We start from the raw sequence: 16,856 nt of genomic DNA on the forward strand, positions 1-16,856 counted from the left end.
AAATCCAACCTTTCATTTCGGTCTCGCTATCACCTCACATCATCTGTTGCACATCATCAAAAGACCACTAGGAGGAGACGCTTGGCGCTCAGATGAAAATGCACGAGTAATACACATTAAGCAAACAGAGATGTCACCAGGTGCTGACAGACCGCTGCCGTTCCACAAGCAGAAACCTGTGTGTGTGTGTTTTCCATAGCTTTGTGAAAGAGAACAGGGATGGATGCATTTGCAGACACACGGCGCCTGTGTCTGACTGATGTTTTGAAAATTTCCAGTTGATTTCGGCTTGTTCGGCAGTTGTACTAACGTGTTGACGAATTTATGTTTTTCTGATTCACCTGCATGTGTCTGAATCTGAATCTGCCCTGAGCTTGATTTTCTCCTCTAGGTTGATCTAGTGCTGTCCCCGACCAAAGAAATTCTTAGTCGACTAACGCTCATACGATTTTGTCAACTAATCTATTAGACTATTTAATCGACAGATCTGTGAAACTGAGTTTCGAGATTTGTCAAGTATGTAATACTCTTATCAACATGGGATATATTGGAAATATGCTGCTTTATGCAAATGTATGCATATATTTATTATTGGAAATCAATTAACAACACAAAACAATGACAAATATTGTCCAGAAACCCTCACAGGTACTGCATTTAGCATAACAATATGCTCAAATCATAACATGGCAAACTGCAGCCCAACAGGCAACAACAGCTGTCAGTGTATCAGTGTGCTGACTTGACTATGACTTGCCCCAAACTGCATGTGATCATCATAAAGTGGGCATGTCTCTAAAGGGGAGACTCGTGGGTACCCATAGAACCCATTTTCATTCAAATACCTTGAGGTCAGAGGTCAAGGGACCCCTTTGAAAATGACCATGACGGTTTTTTCCTCTCAAAAATTTGAAAACGTTGAAAGCACTTCTTTTAACAGTCTGTAACAGCGTCAATAGCCCCGGTGATGAATGGGAATAAACTCTCTTATTGGAAGAAATTATTATTTTTTTTTTTAAATACTTTTTTCATATTTATAAATGATCAAAGTGCCTGAACAGGCCTGTCATTCAGCATGAAATAAGCATAAAAAAATGATTAATTGACTAAAGAAATCTTAGCCGCCTGAGACCAAGAAGACCGATTAGTCGACTGATCGACTAAGAGGGAGCAGCCCTACTGTTTTCCATCCACTTCTCCACATTTCAGGAGATGTAATCTCCTTAATGCCATTCATTCCACTCATGGCACACAAACACATATGTGTGCACATGCAAAGACAGGAAGGGAAACACACACACATGCACATTCACACACAAAGATACATGTACCGTCATCTTATTACATGGCTTACTTATAGCACAAACATGTGTACCGGCTTATGCTCTCAAGCTGTGCTGTGAGGTCCGTGAGCCACACACAACACACACACAAACACACACATACTGTAGGTCCTGGGTATTAACCCTACCCTCCCAACCCCAGCCAGACCATCTCAGATCCTTATCTCCCTCATTATGAGCTTGCTAATGAGAGCGGGCATTCCCACCGGCGGGCCTGTATTTAGTGCCACTTGCTTAACGAGCATGTGTGTTCAATCAGATAAACCCACCAGAATGCTTTTCATTTAGCTCCCCGGTAGCACCCGTAACACCCCCCGCCCCTCCTCCATCCTACGCCACTAAGCCGAGGAGTGCCCCAGGGAACGTTGAGCGCATTTTGGCAGAAATAAAATAAAAGACATATTGTTTCTGCAGAAGACATGTCATTCCTCTGACGCACTACCAGCTACTCTGCACACACACTTAACTTTGTGGGTGTTCAAATGAGCCCAAACCTCAGGTCTGTTAACAACTGTACACCACGAATGATGAATATGTGTCTTCCACTGTCGCTGCTAGTATCAGAAATATGCCCCTCACCTCATTAATCTCTGCTTTCATCTTTCCGCCTCTCTCTCTCTCTGCAACATGGAGCCAGATGATTGCTCAGAGCAATCGCCTGGCTCCATGCATTTGCTGCATGTGCATCAGAACATAAACCCTCCATGCGGATGTCTGGCGGGCATAGACGTAACAAACAACTGCTTGAACCTCACCTCACAATTTGGTTGAAATCTAACCGGCGGAAAAACATCCCTCATCTCATCCCCGTCTGAACCGCAATTTCAGCAGCTTGCATGCAGTATCACTATGAAACTACGAGCACGGCGGAAGACAGAGCAATGATTTGTTGTGCTTCTTGTGAAACATGCAAAGAAAATGATGGTTGATTTGAATTCTCCCATAATTACGCTGATGATGAGCATGTGGATTTGTTAGTTTTGAGCTAAATGGAGAGAGTTTGGTTTGGAACAGGTCTTGGGGAGCTTCAGACAGATTAATGTCCTACAATAAACTATCTTGCATAAAGGAGGGAAACGAGTATGATTAATACACCGTCTAGCCCCTGCAGGGAAGATCATTCTACTTTGTATTTGTAGGATGTTCTTGTTAAGAAAACTATGGTTTGGACTTAGTTTGAAAGGAAAAATATCTGTATGAAGTCTGAACTAGTCAGCAATAACAACAGATCCAGTACGAGGATTAATTCATACATTTACATACACAATGCTTCACTGTGTGCTAAGAGGCAAGGAAAATACAGGTCTATGACTGTATTTACATAGAGGTCTATGCACACTATCACCCATTATTGACTCTAAAATCCTCACACATGTATGCATGGCACATATGTGAAAAGCACATGTACATGCACTTTTTATTAACAAAAACCCAACACAATGTGTCTCTAGACAGTCATATTTTCCAAAAATGTAGCACAACAGAAACACATGAGTGTTTATGGATTAGCTGTAGCTGCATATTTTTAGTTTTACTGGGAGTTACATGCTGTTTCTTGGCGGACAACAGCCGGATGATGTGACTTCTTTATGCTGAGCTGTGCTAACTGCATCCTGACTCCAGCTCCGTACTTAGACGAGAGTCGTATTGATCTTCTCATCTAACTCTTGGCAAATACTCATTATTTCCAAAATGACAAACTATTCCTTTAATCAGCATCCACCAAAGCATAGACATAATAAGATTAGGTATCCAGCGATAATTGTGGACCCCTAAAAACTTGAAACTTCCACTACAAACTAGGGGTACTGAGACAAAGTTAAAGATGTGAAAACAAACCGCAAGTATACTTAAAACCCTGCAAAGGTAAGTTACTATGCTCCTGTACAGTATGTCTTGGCTTTAAGGGAGAAAAAACAGTCGTAGTGTGAAAGACAGATGTAGAAAAAGGCAGACAAACAGTGAGAAGAGAAGACACAGATCAACTATCATTGGGAATAGACATAGAGGAAAGAAGGAAGGAGGCAGTAAGGTAAGACGTGTGGCTTGTAATGTGGCCTTGTAGTTGAGGTTTGGCCCCGTGTGTGTCCCCTCTCCCTGACCCTGCCTACCATACTGAAAAGCCATTGAGAGAGTCTGCTTGGTAGAACAAATGTTGTACAGAGCGGAACATGCTTGGCTTGTCTGGTGGTGTAAAATCACACTCTCCTTTCGCACGTTCAAAGCACATCGCTGCTTTCTCCATTAAAGTTTTCCATGGAAAACCAGCAGCCAAATTCCAGAATTCCCGGTTGAAGTGTCAAGCTAAGGCTGATGAAGAGCCTGTATAAGTGTGTGTGTATATTTGTGTGTGAAAGACAGAGAAGGTAGAAGGGAAAAATACAGAGCAGAACAGAGGAAAAGCCGCTGCTGTCCCGTTTTCCTAAACCACAGCTTCACAGAAACGAGCCAAGCAAGCGAGACGAAACAGCTCGAGAGGAAGAGGAAGAAACAGCACATGGGTGTTTCAGGGTGGCCCAACACTGCCATGTAATTGCAAATGAAATTCATTCATCACTGCTTTTCAATATTGCATTGACCTTGCAGCAGCGTCTCAGTGGAGAGACCTGCATCAGGACGGGGACACGCCTGAGACTTTCCACCTGAGCTGACCGAAAAACGAACAGAACAAAACGAAGCCTGTCTCTCTACACAGTCTGCGCTACCACAGAGCAGATGTACATTGACTCACATCACTGTCATAGCGGTGCAATGTGTAGGCATATAGGATCATGATTAATTAACATCAACAATGTGAAGCACAGCTGAGACCTGTGAGAAGTTCTTGTTCAGCGCAAAAAGGGGTTAATTAGCCGCTCCGTGCTTGTGTAAATGGAAAGGAAGCGGACTCCTTGCGGCTAATTTAACAAGTTTCCTCTACAGTCATCATGTCTGTGGCTCATTGACCAATACCTGAGGCATGCTGTGATGACGTCTGAGTGTGTGTTGATGAAGATGCCATGGCAACAACTTCCCGACATGATAAAGTGATGTCATTCTGATATACTCCTAAGGGGCGGCTATAATGTACCCTTGGGTATTGTGAAGACAATTTACTGAGCATCTGCACAGTGTTGACAAGTAGGGAGTTTTCAGTTTCCCAGGTAATGTCACCTTTACGCTAAACAATAGTTTGTGGCTAATCTCAGAGTGAAATACACTCTCACCTGCAGCAATGATTCACATGTCACTGTCTGACTTTCTGACTGGCTGTCAACTCGCTGCCAAGACTCATTTTTAGCTTGAAAGAAATCTGTTTTCCACCAGCTTTACATTTTCCATTCTGACTGTGTGTGTGTGTGAAAGAGAGAGACAGAGACATGCAACTGGACACAGAGACACACAGAGAAAAGCCGACTCCTAACAAAAGCCATATGTTAAACTTGAGGCAGCCATCCAACTTGAGTCCGGCGCTCTTGTTACAGAGCACTGTGGCTCTGGGAAGTCAGTGAATAAATGCTGATGCACTTTACACCTCCGCTGAAATATTTACAATCGATCTGCTATACTCAATTACTCAACTAATTCTTCTACTTTGTTTGAAATGTTCGCATCAATTGGCTCAATTCTATTGGATAGAGAATGTGACTGAAAGCAGTCTATGAGATCTTTTTCTGACCACCATGAGACGTGTGTTTACATCCGACTATTTAATGTGCACACAGACACTTACAAGCATGCAAGAATGTATGCACACAACCATGAACATCCACAACTCTAACTGTCCTCTTGGACTCACTCTTGGTCTGTGCTTGTTCCACTCCTGTCGAGCAGAAGCTATGTCCCACTTTGTCTTCCCTACACTCGTGAATCACTCAAGTTGTGACATAAGTAAAATCTAAGACACTGGAGATTTTTGTGTTTGAGTGCATGATCCTCATCCTCGTTTCCCTGATGACAAAAACCTCCCCCTTCATCCCTCATGACATCCTTCCTGCCAACATTAAAAACCCCTCTGTGCTCTGTGCTCCAGCCAGCACAGATGGAAGAAATGGTGAGCACAGCACAAAAGGAGAAAGAGAGATGGAGAGAATTAAGGAGAAGATGAATGGGTTTACACACACACACACACACACACAAGCACAGATATATAAAAAAACATCACAACAGACACAATACCAAAACAAAACGGTTATGAAATGGCAACAATGACTCATGCAAACGTTCTTTCCTGGGCTTTCCCAAACTTTTCAAGGGCCTCACTATTCAAAGTTTGCAGATGTAACCACTTTGCTCACTCACAACATCAACTGGTAAATGGGAGCATTTAGGAACACTGAATTTCATTTTCATTGGGAGGAATTTGGTGCAAGGGTATTCAGGTGTATTGTTCGGTCTTACCTTCCGACCTTCCTGGCCAGTCAGTCCAACCGGGCCAAGAATCCCTGAGTCTCCCTAGAACAGAAAGCGAGAACGTTAAAATGCAGCAATGAGTGGTTGCACAAATAGCAATCATAAATGTGCTAGGAGCTTACCAACATGGGTATAAACTAGTGTAGAGTGTAATAAAAGGGGGGGCACAATACCTTTTCTCCTTTAGGTGCTGGCCCAGGTGAGATGCCAGGGTCTCCTTTTCTCCCCTGATGAAAAGGAAAAAACAAAGGAGGACTTTGTATGGAAGAAAATTACCCAAATGTACTGAAAGTATCTAACTAACAATCATATTAACAAAACAATTTCACTGGAACACCTTTCATTTGGACTTAAGGTGACAAAAGCTTGCCTCTCTAAATCCCATACTGGATAGTTGGAAGCTAATTGATGAAAAAAACAAATTCATTCATGCTTTTCTTAGGCACAGGGCATTACGTGGGTTCAGTGGCCCTCCAGTCAAACACAGCAAGCGTCATTGTCAGCAGGTAACAATAACGGGGCTTCGGCACATCAAAGCTGTGGACCGGAAATTAGCCTAGAGTGCTGAGTGCATGGACCCCTGCTATTTACAACTTTGTTTCATTTATTAATGATGAAAGAGCAAAGATCGCAGCGCACCCCGAGACATCAAACGCTTCAGAGTCATTCTCTCAACACACCTGCCAGGTAGAAGAAGTCTGCTCTGCACCGCTCTGACCAGAACTTACTCTTCATTCACTGAGGCACGGTTTCAAATATTTGCCTTGCAGCGTATAACTTTTATTATCTATTATTTATCAGGGACTTTTATATGATTATATAATGTGCATCTCAAAGGAATAGTTCAACCTTTGGGAAATACTAACAAAATCGAAGTCCCCTAACGAAGCTCCTATAAAGCTCACTTATTACTTTGTTGGCCGGGTGTAGTGACTTCCTAGAGACTCCAGGCTCACTGCTCCCAGCCAAGAAATAGTTGGTGCTGTCCGTAGTACTGAAACGGAGCGGAGGAGAACGATAGACAGAACACGGTTTCTTAGTTCGGTTTCTTAGCCTGCTTGCTTTTCGTGATTTTAGAGAGAGAGCGAGAGAGATGCCTTTATTTGATAGCGATAGTTATGAAAGGAGGAGGGAGAGAGGGATGACATGCAGCAAAGGGCCGCAGGTCGGATTCAAACCCCGGGACGCTACGGTAAGGACTTCAAATATATTTAGGGCTCTAAGATAGTGGAATATGTTCTTAGAGAGCGGTCTGATTAATAAATGTATTCTTTGATAATGAAACAGTAGCCTCCTGCTGTTGTTGTTATTTAGCCTTTCTGAGGGTACGTCATTTTGAGTCGTGGTGCCTGGCCTGGGTGTCGGACTAAAACAGTGTTCTGTAACTACTCCTCATACTTCAGTAATATAGTCTATGTTTGTTTCAATGCCAAGAAAGCAAGTAAGCCTATTTCCCAAAATATCAAACTGTTCCTTTAAGTAAATAATAGGTAGCAGACAAGGTTGAGAATCAGTTACATAATGATGGGAAGAAGGTTGTAAAAAGTGAAGAATGCAATAATATAAATTACATCAGGGTGACAAGGACAAACACAGTCCCTTGGGTGGCCTGGGGAGGTCAGGGCTTTGGGCAGGGCAGCTGCACAGTGGTCATTTATGCATGGCATTTTTATAATGCACTTTAAATATCGGTATTGCTCCTCACTATGTACTCTGAGCACACACTGCCAGAGGTCAAGGGTGTTTGCTAAAGCATTCAACAGCGCAGACAATCAGATGAGGGATGCAGAGAATTTGTCTTGGGCCGGGTCATCTCCTGTTCACACGTTAAAATTAGACAGATTTATTTGGAGTTCTCACTTTCCGACTCGTAACGTCTTTCCCTGGAGCTCTGATAAATCACTTCCAACTCCCCTGGCGTCCAACTACCCTCCTCTCTCCGCACATAGACTCACATTCATTTCACAGTATATAAATGCATAAACACACGTACACACGTTAGAGCATATTTGGGGCTAAATCGAGCCGATCTCCGAGAATCTGAACAACCTTAGTGAACTTTACATATAAATGGGAATCCTGACATTCACCTCTGGAGCACACATGTTAAAGTGATACAGCTCTTCAGTATTAGGTGTCGTGGTGTTTGTAGTGTGCCAGGTGTGCACTGCTGTGAACTTAGACGGCCCTGATTGTTCAGCCACAAAGCTCCATTACCCATGTTGCTCTTTATGGATTCCAGCTGATATAGAAAAACTGAAAATCAAACACATCCTCGTAGGATTCTCATTCACGTTAGAGGCAAAAGAAGATCATAAACTTCTTATTAAATTAGTAGGAGAGGCAGGTACATAATCATGTAATGGAAAAATGTACGTGGCTGCCGGACAAAAACAAAAAGAAAGGCTGACTTGTGATCATTAGTTAGACTGAGAGTGTGTAAGATACCTTGAGCCCGGATGGACCAGCTCGGCCAGGGTTTCCATGGGGACCAGGGGCGCCCTGTGGAAAAGCCAGAGAGAGAAAAAAACATAATCAAACTGTGATCGAGATCTCAATCAATCATCATATTGGGACAGAGCTGATGCAGACTGTGGCTTAGCTACTGTGAATGAGACCAGAGAAAGAAGGGGGGGGCAAAGTCTGTCTGGAGAACCTCAGCTTTCATGCTACTTGAACCTATTTTCCTATACATCAGCTGTGCGTGTGTGAGCTGGGTGGTGAGGTATTTGGGGTTGGTGTTGGGGGTAGAGGCTTATGGAAAAATGGGGCTCTGTGGAGCCGCTTCACCATATGGATGTGGTTTTCCTGCCCCCTGTTGCCTCCACAACCCCCCATCCACACACACACACACACAAACACACGTTTGCCAGGCATCTTAATGAGTAATGCAGATCATCTCGTATCATAACATTCTGAATTCCTCCGCTGGCGTGTGTTTCTGCCCGCATTGGCTGAACACAACTGTGACTGAAAGCAAACAAAGTGAGATCTACAGTAGCAGCATATTGGTAATGTGAACCATCTCGCCCCGTCCAGCAGCCCCCCATGGGACGGTTTAGCAGAAAACCTCTGGAAGCCAGAGAATGAATCTACATCAATTTTTCTTTGGTTTAAAACTGCAGCCGTCCGACAGATAGATGGATGGTGGAGACGTAGCAACAACCCCTTTGTTTCAGTCTCTTTCTCTGAGTGACTTTTTCCGCGGATCTCTGACCTGACTCCTGCCCTCCACGTGGTGCGGTACGCTCGGGCCCCCTAACCTACCCCCGGAGTGGGTCAAGGGTCGATCGAGTCAGAGAGAGCGGAAAAAGAGTCACAATTGCTTTAAAAGCCGGGTCAGCGAGTTTCACTGAGGTGAGTCAAAACAAATCAGGAAGCCATTATTATTACTGATCTGGTCTGCAGCATCAAAAAACAACATCCAGCGACGTCCAGACAGGCAGCTCTTTATTATCCAACAGAGGAAAAAAACATAAAGTAGTGTGGAGTTTGGGCTGGGTTATACAGCTCAACAAAAAAGCCCTTTGAGCAAAGTTCAAAAACAGACATACTGGTCGGGTGCAGACATGACAACATAAAGTGCTCTTCCTTACAAAGGGTGCTTTGATGACAGTCATGTCTGATTCACTTGAAACAGAGCTCCTCATGAATTAACAGGACGTTACTAAGCACGTGTGTACAGGTGCTGTTATCTGTGATGGGAAACACAGAACACTCACCATTCCCACACTCCAAGCTACAGTCAAATTACTTGCCTGTCTTGACTTGGGACTTACGTGCAAAGACTCGAGACTTACTTGTGACTTGCAAAATAATGACTTGGTCCCACCTCTGGGATTTAAGAATGCTGTTTTGATGAGATCTGATGTTTTTACAAATGACATATTTCCATTCAAGGTTGTAAAGGTCTTGCCCTCCCACACTCTCTTCCCCTTTTCATTTTCTTGTTTGTATTCAGCTGGCGTTCCCTCGAGAGCTAGTGTGTCCAGACAGTGTTAAGGGACGCTGTTGTGCCCTAAATAAACTTAAACAAACTTGACATGTTTCAATTACATGCTTCAAAATTAACCCTGTGGTTCACCGCAGCCTGGGCAGTGCACTGGTAGGCACGGGCTGGCCCCAACATTTGGTGCTGTGCTCTTGCCTCCATGTCGTGTCTCTCTCTCTCTCTCGCACAACAGGTGTCTAATTAGAGAAGACCAGGGTGGGGCACACACAAGCTGAGGGCTATCAAATGAAAAACCACCGACCTCTGAACAGCGACGAAGGGCGTTACTGTGGCTCCTGTGGTAATAACGCTGCTAGTTCTGTGCAGTTCATTACGATTCTAAGTTGAGACAACATGGTCAAAATCTAAAGAAATGATAGCTCCTAATGCTTCGTGTTATGGTAACATGCATGCGGCCTGCCCTGAGGGATATATATATATATAAGTGCTTGAATCTACAAACTTCTATATCAACACCATATGTGCAACTTAAAGCCAAGAAATATTCTATATGCGCTTGTGGATCTTAAATCTGGACGCATGACGTCACTCCGAAGGTTACATTCCCACACAGAATATTTTTTAGACGAGGTCTTTTAATGGGCAACGCTGTAAACACAGTCTGACTTTCAACACTGTCTCGTAAAAAGACACTTTAAATGTATATACAGTCACCGTATTAAAGATAAAAGAGACTCTGTTTGATGCCGTGCCAAATAAGAGCCGAAGGGGCAATGTCTGATAAGCTAACATTAGATCAAGAGCATGTGAAACCGCTGGACGTCTTCTTAATTAAAGATCACAGTCTTGAAACACTTGAAATTTTGCCTCTGAGGAGAGTCAGGAAAATATTTCACTGTTGCCATGAAGAATTTGCAGCCCATTGTCATATAAATTACAGTCAAACTTCATAATACCAGAAGCAGTCAGGGCGTATGAATTAAGCTGCGCTGGGAAAAAGCCAACCATATAAATTTATTTGCTTCAAAAGCCAACATTTTTTTAAAGCTAAATACATCATGCAGTTGCCAGGGTATATGAAAAGGGAAATACTAAGTAGTCCAAAGTATTATTTAGGCATTTACAGCAATAACAGTAATAGCTCATAATGGCCATGACAAGTTTGAAAATTACGACGAGAGCTAACGTCATGCCAAACATTTAAAATCTGGTATTAAAACACATATTAAAGGGCCTAAAGGGAGATTGCAAAATTAGTGAATTGGAGCGTGGACTGTGATTTTTACTGTCCTGGAGCTCATTACAGTAATGTTCCAGAGGAGAGATCCATATACACAGTTTACACTGAAGACCCTTAAAAAGCAGATCTGTCACCTGGTGCTTCTAAAACAGCCCAACACACCGCCCTAAGGAGAACACTTTTACTCATTTATGCCGGGTACACACTGCAAGAGAATCAAGACGATTTTGGGCCCGATGCCCCCTCCCGACAACGGTCAGCAAAGACCCGACTTTTTGATGCTTCTAAAGATATCTTGCCAGACCTCAGAAATGGAAGACCAACTTGTTGCATTGTGGCAACAACATCAGTGTTTATTTAACGTGTCTCTGTGACTTTATCCATATTTTCCTTTTGTTTTCTTGTGAATTTTCAGTACAAAGTAGTGCAAAAACTAACATCACTAATTCTGCCTGCCTGTCGTCCCCAATGTTTGTTTACACTAAAGTCATGTTTGATGGCGAGAGATTTTGCGAAATTTCCATTCAGTTTGTTCATGAATCGATTAGTGTGTGGTGTGCTGTTTTGGCAAAATCATTGCTCTCCACATACTAAAGGAACAAAACTCTTGAATTTATGTGTGGGCTATTTTCAAAATCTGTTAAGATTTGAAAAATCTTTTAGTGCGCGTAAGCCTTTAGTTCGTTATAGTTTTCCAGGTTTCTATATGAAATGTCCATCTGGGATGTGAATTAGCTTTACATGCAGGTGAAGCGAGGTGGGGGGATTTTGGTCAGTGACAGAGGAGCGGTTTGGAGGGGAAGCATGAGGAAAGATGGGCGACAGATTTGTTTCACTCAGACAAAGACCCTTTTGACCCAGCAGGCTCCAGACGAATACATGTATGCAGCCTTCAGTCTTCAGATAGATAGCGGCCTGTGTACTCATGATGCGCCCGCCGCCACACGTTTCCTCTCACACCGTCGTCATTACACACCTACAAACAGACTCCAAAGAGCTCCCCCTGACTATTCACGGACACCTAGCAAAGGCTTCTTTACTGAGCGGTTGCCTTAGCGACGGCGTCTCACACTCACATGTGTGGGATCAGAGGTCAAGGTTCATGTGTGGTGCTCTGTGGGCTCAATGGTGCTCTGTGTGTCATCATGCAGACTTCCAGTAATCCAAGGCTTCGGAAGGTCATACAAAAAAAAAATAACTTGCCGAGCTCTCTCTTCAGCAAAAACCCTTTGACTGGAATTATTTCACACAAAGAGATGATGCTTATGATCAAATCATGCCGCGCCACCTGTGAGTCTGCAGCCTAAGCAACCTGCAGCGTAAATCCAGATGTGTGAGTTAATTTATTTCAGCGATGAACAAGTGATTTTTTTTTTCCTAAATTGAAACCACACTCTTATCTGGCGACATGTGTTTGTGAGTGTGAGTTTGCAAGTATGTAAGTATGCAGCTCAGTGTTTGCGCAGACACGCACATGCACATGCCAGCAGCAATTAAAGTTGATAAATGCTTTTGTTTACAGGAAAGCTCTATAATCTGTCTCACTCTTTATATAGGGAGGTCATAAACACAGCCACATATGTCTGTGCTACACGGGCGTGGGATTAGCGCCGTAGCATGTACACACTTCTGTGCGAGAGCGCTGGTGTGTACTTGTGTGCGCATTAAACGAAATGACTGTGAGGTCAGAGTCAGACACTGGCGGCGTGTTTGCAAGCCACCTCTGTTAAAGTGGCATTAAAACCAAAAAGGCCTTTACAAGTGTTTTTTTATTGAACGGGTTTGTTTTCATTGTTTGCACGTTGCAAACCGACCACTTCCACTGACAATGCCACAGGCCGCTCAACAGCTGGTTCGCTGTGGTTGACAAAGGCCACGTCTGAGCCTTCAGGATGTAAATCAGTGTGAGGTGATATATACTGCTGATGAATGAGGTTTGAGGCAGGCAGAGGGGCTTTACCAAGGACAAATTTGAGTGGAAACCGTATGTCGAAACCTGTCCAGGCTCCAACCAAAGCTGGAGGAATTGTGCAGGAGTGCACATTTGAGAAATTCTTCTGAAGTCCCTAAAGATAAGTATGCTGCGTAGTTTGAGAAAAGCTGCTGCTTGGTCACACAATTCCACTCACAGTCATACTTATATAATACTTGAAAGAGTTTACGCAGCTCTGTGTTTAGATTTTCAAACCCAATTAAAGTTTTATCCCAGGTAAGTTTGATCTGGATCATAAGAACTAACCACCTAAGTGGGCCTGATGTTGTGGAACTGCTGCTAGAGACGAGATGGGAGGTGCTGCGGGGGCTTAAATAGCTTTAATTAGAGCCAGACAAAGACCTCCTTATACATCTATAGTGGTAAGGGATCACAGAGACTTTAGAGTCTCTCAGACACAGACAGACACACGTAGTAAGTAATAATTAAAGAAACACGCATGAAAAGATACAAGCACATGCATCCATGGACAGAATTTGTCAGTCATTTATTATATATTTGATGCATTTAGATTATTCTATTGTCTGGACTGACTGAGTAGCTTGTTCGTAGTGTTTGTCTATTAATTTAATTGTAAAACAAGGAGCCAGAACAGGGACCGGAGGGTGCTACGTTTCCGCGATGGCGCCGTGCAGATGTATGAGTGCAGTGCAGAGCGGCGTCCGTGAGCTAGCCAGTGGGGCACGCTCACATGCACGAACATGCACTAAAAGGCACACGGGGCCGGCCCGGCAATGTCAACAAAGCACAGAGAAGCTCTGATTACAACACACAGAGGGAGAGTGAGTTCATTCTCTGCTCAGGTAGACATCACTTCTCTATATCTTTATTATAGCAAATACTTGTTTGCTGCGATACTAATGCTCTGGATATTGAATTTATTACCTTTAATAGTGCTAAACACAGAGGCTGATGTGAATGTCATAAACCAAAATGAGATTGACGGTAAGTGCCTGGCAACGACTGAAGTGAATGCGAAGGAACGGGGGAGGCGACATCTAGTGGCTGAATGTTATCAATGTTATCAATAGCATCTTTAACATTACTGTGTTTCGAGAGAAATTATCGTATGCGAGTCATAACCACTAGAACAAATAGGCGTAAATGTCAACATCGTAGTTTACACCAAGCATGATTGGCTGGAATGACGTCACGTGAGAAGAGATGCGTCAACACAGACCCATATTTTGCTATCCGGAAATTAATAACAGCTCAGACTAAAAACAATTGTATGGTCAAATTATTGTACTTTATGGCTATTTTGGCATTATTGAGATAGGGCAAAATTATCATACAACATCTGGCAATGCTGGCGAGACATTAAACTCAAAACCACAAAGGTCAACCTGCTGGTGGTGCGAGAGGAAAAGTCAGGGGATACTTAGAAATAAGTCAGTCTGAATCTATACATCAGAGAGAAACAGAGGAAGTAAAAGAGAGAGAATTCCTCAAAGAAGGAGGCTATATCTATTTAACTGCCTCGGAGAAAGAGGCCTTTCATTGGTCCAGAATGGGATTCCTATGAAGTGTTGGTGCAGTCTGCTGCAACAGCTCAGCGTGGAGAAGAAAGTCCAGTGGAGCCATGTGTTCTCTGTCTGTTTACAGTGCTTTTATTAGGCATCCTGTGGCACAGCCAGCCTTTTGAAAGGCCGTCTTTATAGGAGCTTTCCTGTTTATGCTCAGGGGTGGGAGGTCAGCACTCGCAGCCCCGTGCTGAATATGGTCAATCTGCCTGCATAGGAAAACTTGTGTGTGAGTATGAGTGTGTCAGCTGGGTGATGGGAGGGATTTAAAGTGATGTGGGAGACTTGCTCGGCAGGTTATTATTGTAACTTTAGAAAATGGTCCAGGACTTCTACGCTGGAACACACAGATACAGTCCTGTGTGTCTGTCTTTCTGAGTTACCGCTCTGCCGAGGGGGTTATTTACTGCCTGTTTGTGTTTGAGCTCTTGTCAACATGTACGTCAGCAGCAGTAGCAAAAAACACAAACAAACACACACGCACGCAGAGGGATACCCACAGTGAAGCTAAAAAAAGACACGCTTATTAAAAAGAAGAAAATTCTTAGGGTGGAGCACCAGATAAACCCATTTCTAAAGGTTACAAATGGTGTTTGATGTGGCAGGAGGTTTTAGCGAGCGACTTACCCGAGGACCCCTCTTGCCTGCCAGGCCTGGCTTCCCTGGAGGTCCTTGCAGTCCCTGAAGAGAGAGAGAGAGAGAGAGAGAGAGTATTGAGTGACAGCACACATGTGATCTTATTCAATCCCCTTCGATCATACTCTATGAAAACCATCAGGTCATTAAGACACAGACAGGCTGCACAGTAGCTGCAGGGTAAAAAACGACACCTTTTCCCTCTGAAGTAACTCCTTCTCAAGGTGATGAGAGTTCAGCCTTATCCATCAGGAAGCTCTGAGCCTGTGTGGCAGGAAACCGTAGAAACAGTAGAAATAACAGGTCATTTCCTGCGCCACTCAATGCCCCTGTGTGGCTCTATCGGCCTTGTGCTCATTCGTTTTCTTTTAATCAAAAAAGAGGGAAAAGGAGAAGTGAGGAAAAACAGAGGGCCTGTGGCTGAAAATAGTTACCCGTTAAGGCTCTGGATCCGGATGTAAATGTGTGTTAAAGCCTCTATATGGCATTTTTTTTTAAAGACACTACAGGCAAAAACATAGTTTTTTCATGCACTGGTCAATTTTAAGATTTTATGATATTTTCCATAACATGTCTTCTTTCAGACTAGTGGAAAGACAACTTAAAGAATACACATTTAGGTGTTTATTTTACTACTTTGTCTATTTGCGTCTATAGATTTCTCCTATATTCAACAAAATATAGATAATGCCTCATTTGCACATTTCAGAAAACTTGTAATACACAAAAATAATTAGTTAAATAGTTAAAAAATGACCTAATTCACCTGTATAGTCTTACAAAATGTAGAGAATTTTACAATCCATATATTAAAAAAAAACTCCACTTCAGTAGCACTAACATACAACAGAATAAAGATAGGAATTAAACTGTTTTAAGGTTTGTTTATATATATCACTCATATAATCTATAGAACATTTTATTCCTAAAAACATGGCGAAAATGGATTAAGTAATACAGTAATAATACAATACAAAGAGTAATACAAAGAGATATTCAAAATCCCCTCTGTAAAAACCTTTGACTCTAACATGTCAACAAAATGAAGCAAGAATTTTGAACCTGGCTTTATCCAATGTTCAGATTTCTGTTCTGGAAATGTATGCACATTAGCACATACTTAATAAGATAATGCCTCATTTGCATATTTAAACATATATTTTCAGAGAACTTGCAATACAAAAAAGAATTGTCTTAATGTGAGTAATCAACTGGGGAAGTTTCATGGTGATATCTATTAGTTACATTTTTTACCCTATTCACCTGGGGGTGTCTCCCCTTAAAATGCTTTCTTCACCGTTAATGACTTACAGTATTTTTTACTATGCTGTTAAATCCGATGCCTGAGATAGCATAGATATGAGGATCCAGTAAAAAGACAGTAGCATCTACCATAAAACACAGTTACTGTAGTGTGAAACTTTTATCCTTTCTGTAGTTTCCTCAGCTCATTTTTCACAAGGCTATGAACTTTAAACTTCAAAACAGCTCCAACCTGAGGCTAAAGGTTACTGTGATCATCTATAGTCGTATATTGTGCGTACGACGTGTCTGTCTGGTGCATCACTCTGAAGATTATAATTGGCCCCCCTGCTGTCTCTTCCAGGACGACCTCCATGCTTGAGACCACCACCATTGTTAAAGGTGGCGTGCTCTATGGTGGCCTATAAGGACCCGTCAACATCAACACACGCTCCTGTCCATCTTCACACGTCCGCCACCTCCTTCCTTTACACTTGTTTGTTTGTTTATTCCTTTCTGTCTTCTCCTCTTTACA

At 42.8% G+C, this 16,856-nt stretch overlaps 1 protein-coding gene across 1 annotated transcript in view; it reads right to left on the minus strand.

Moving 5' to 3' along the window:
- Nucleotides 1–16,856, minus strand: part of col27a1a (collagen, type XXVII, alpha 1a) — an 82,170-nt gene that overhangs the window by 47,775 nt on the left and 17,539 nt on the right. Inside the window, exons 4-7 of the mRNA XM_037753353.1 lie at nt 15,071–15,124; nt 8,184–8,237; nt 5,909–5,962; nt 5,724–5,777 (exon numbers count right to left, since the gene is read on the minus strand). Coding sequence (XP_037609281.1) covers nt 5,724–5,777; nt 5,909–5,962; nt 8,184–8,237; nt 15,071–15,124 — 216 coding nt within the window. The remainder of the gene's footprint in view (nt 1–5,723; nt 5,778–5,908; nt 5,963–8,183; nt 8,238–15,070; nt 15,125–16,856) is intronic.

Source organism: Sebastes umbrosus, chromosome 19, assembly GCF_015220745.1.
Source record: "Sebastes umbrosus isolate fSebUmb1 chromosome 19, fSebUmb1.pri, whole genome shotgun sequence".
Lineage (NCBI taxonomy): Eukaryota > Metazoa > Chordata > Actinopteri > Perciformes > Sebastidae > Sebastes > Sebastes umbrosus.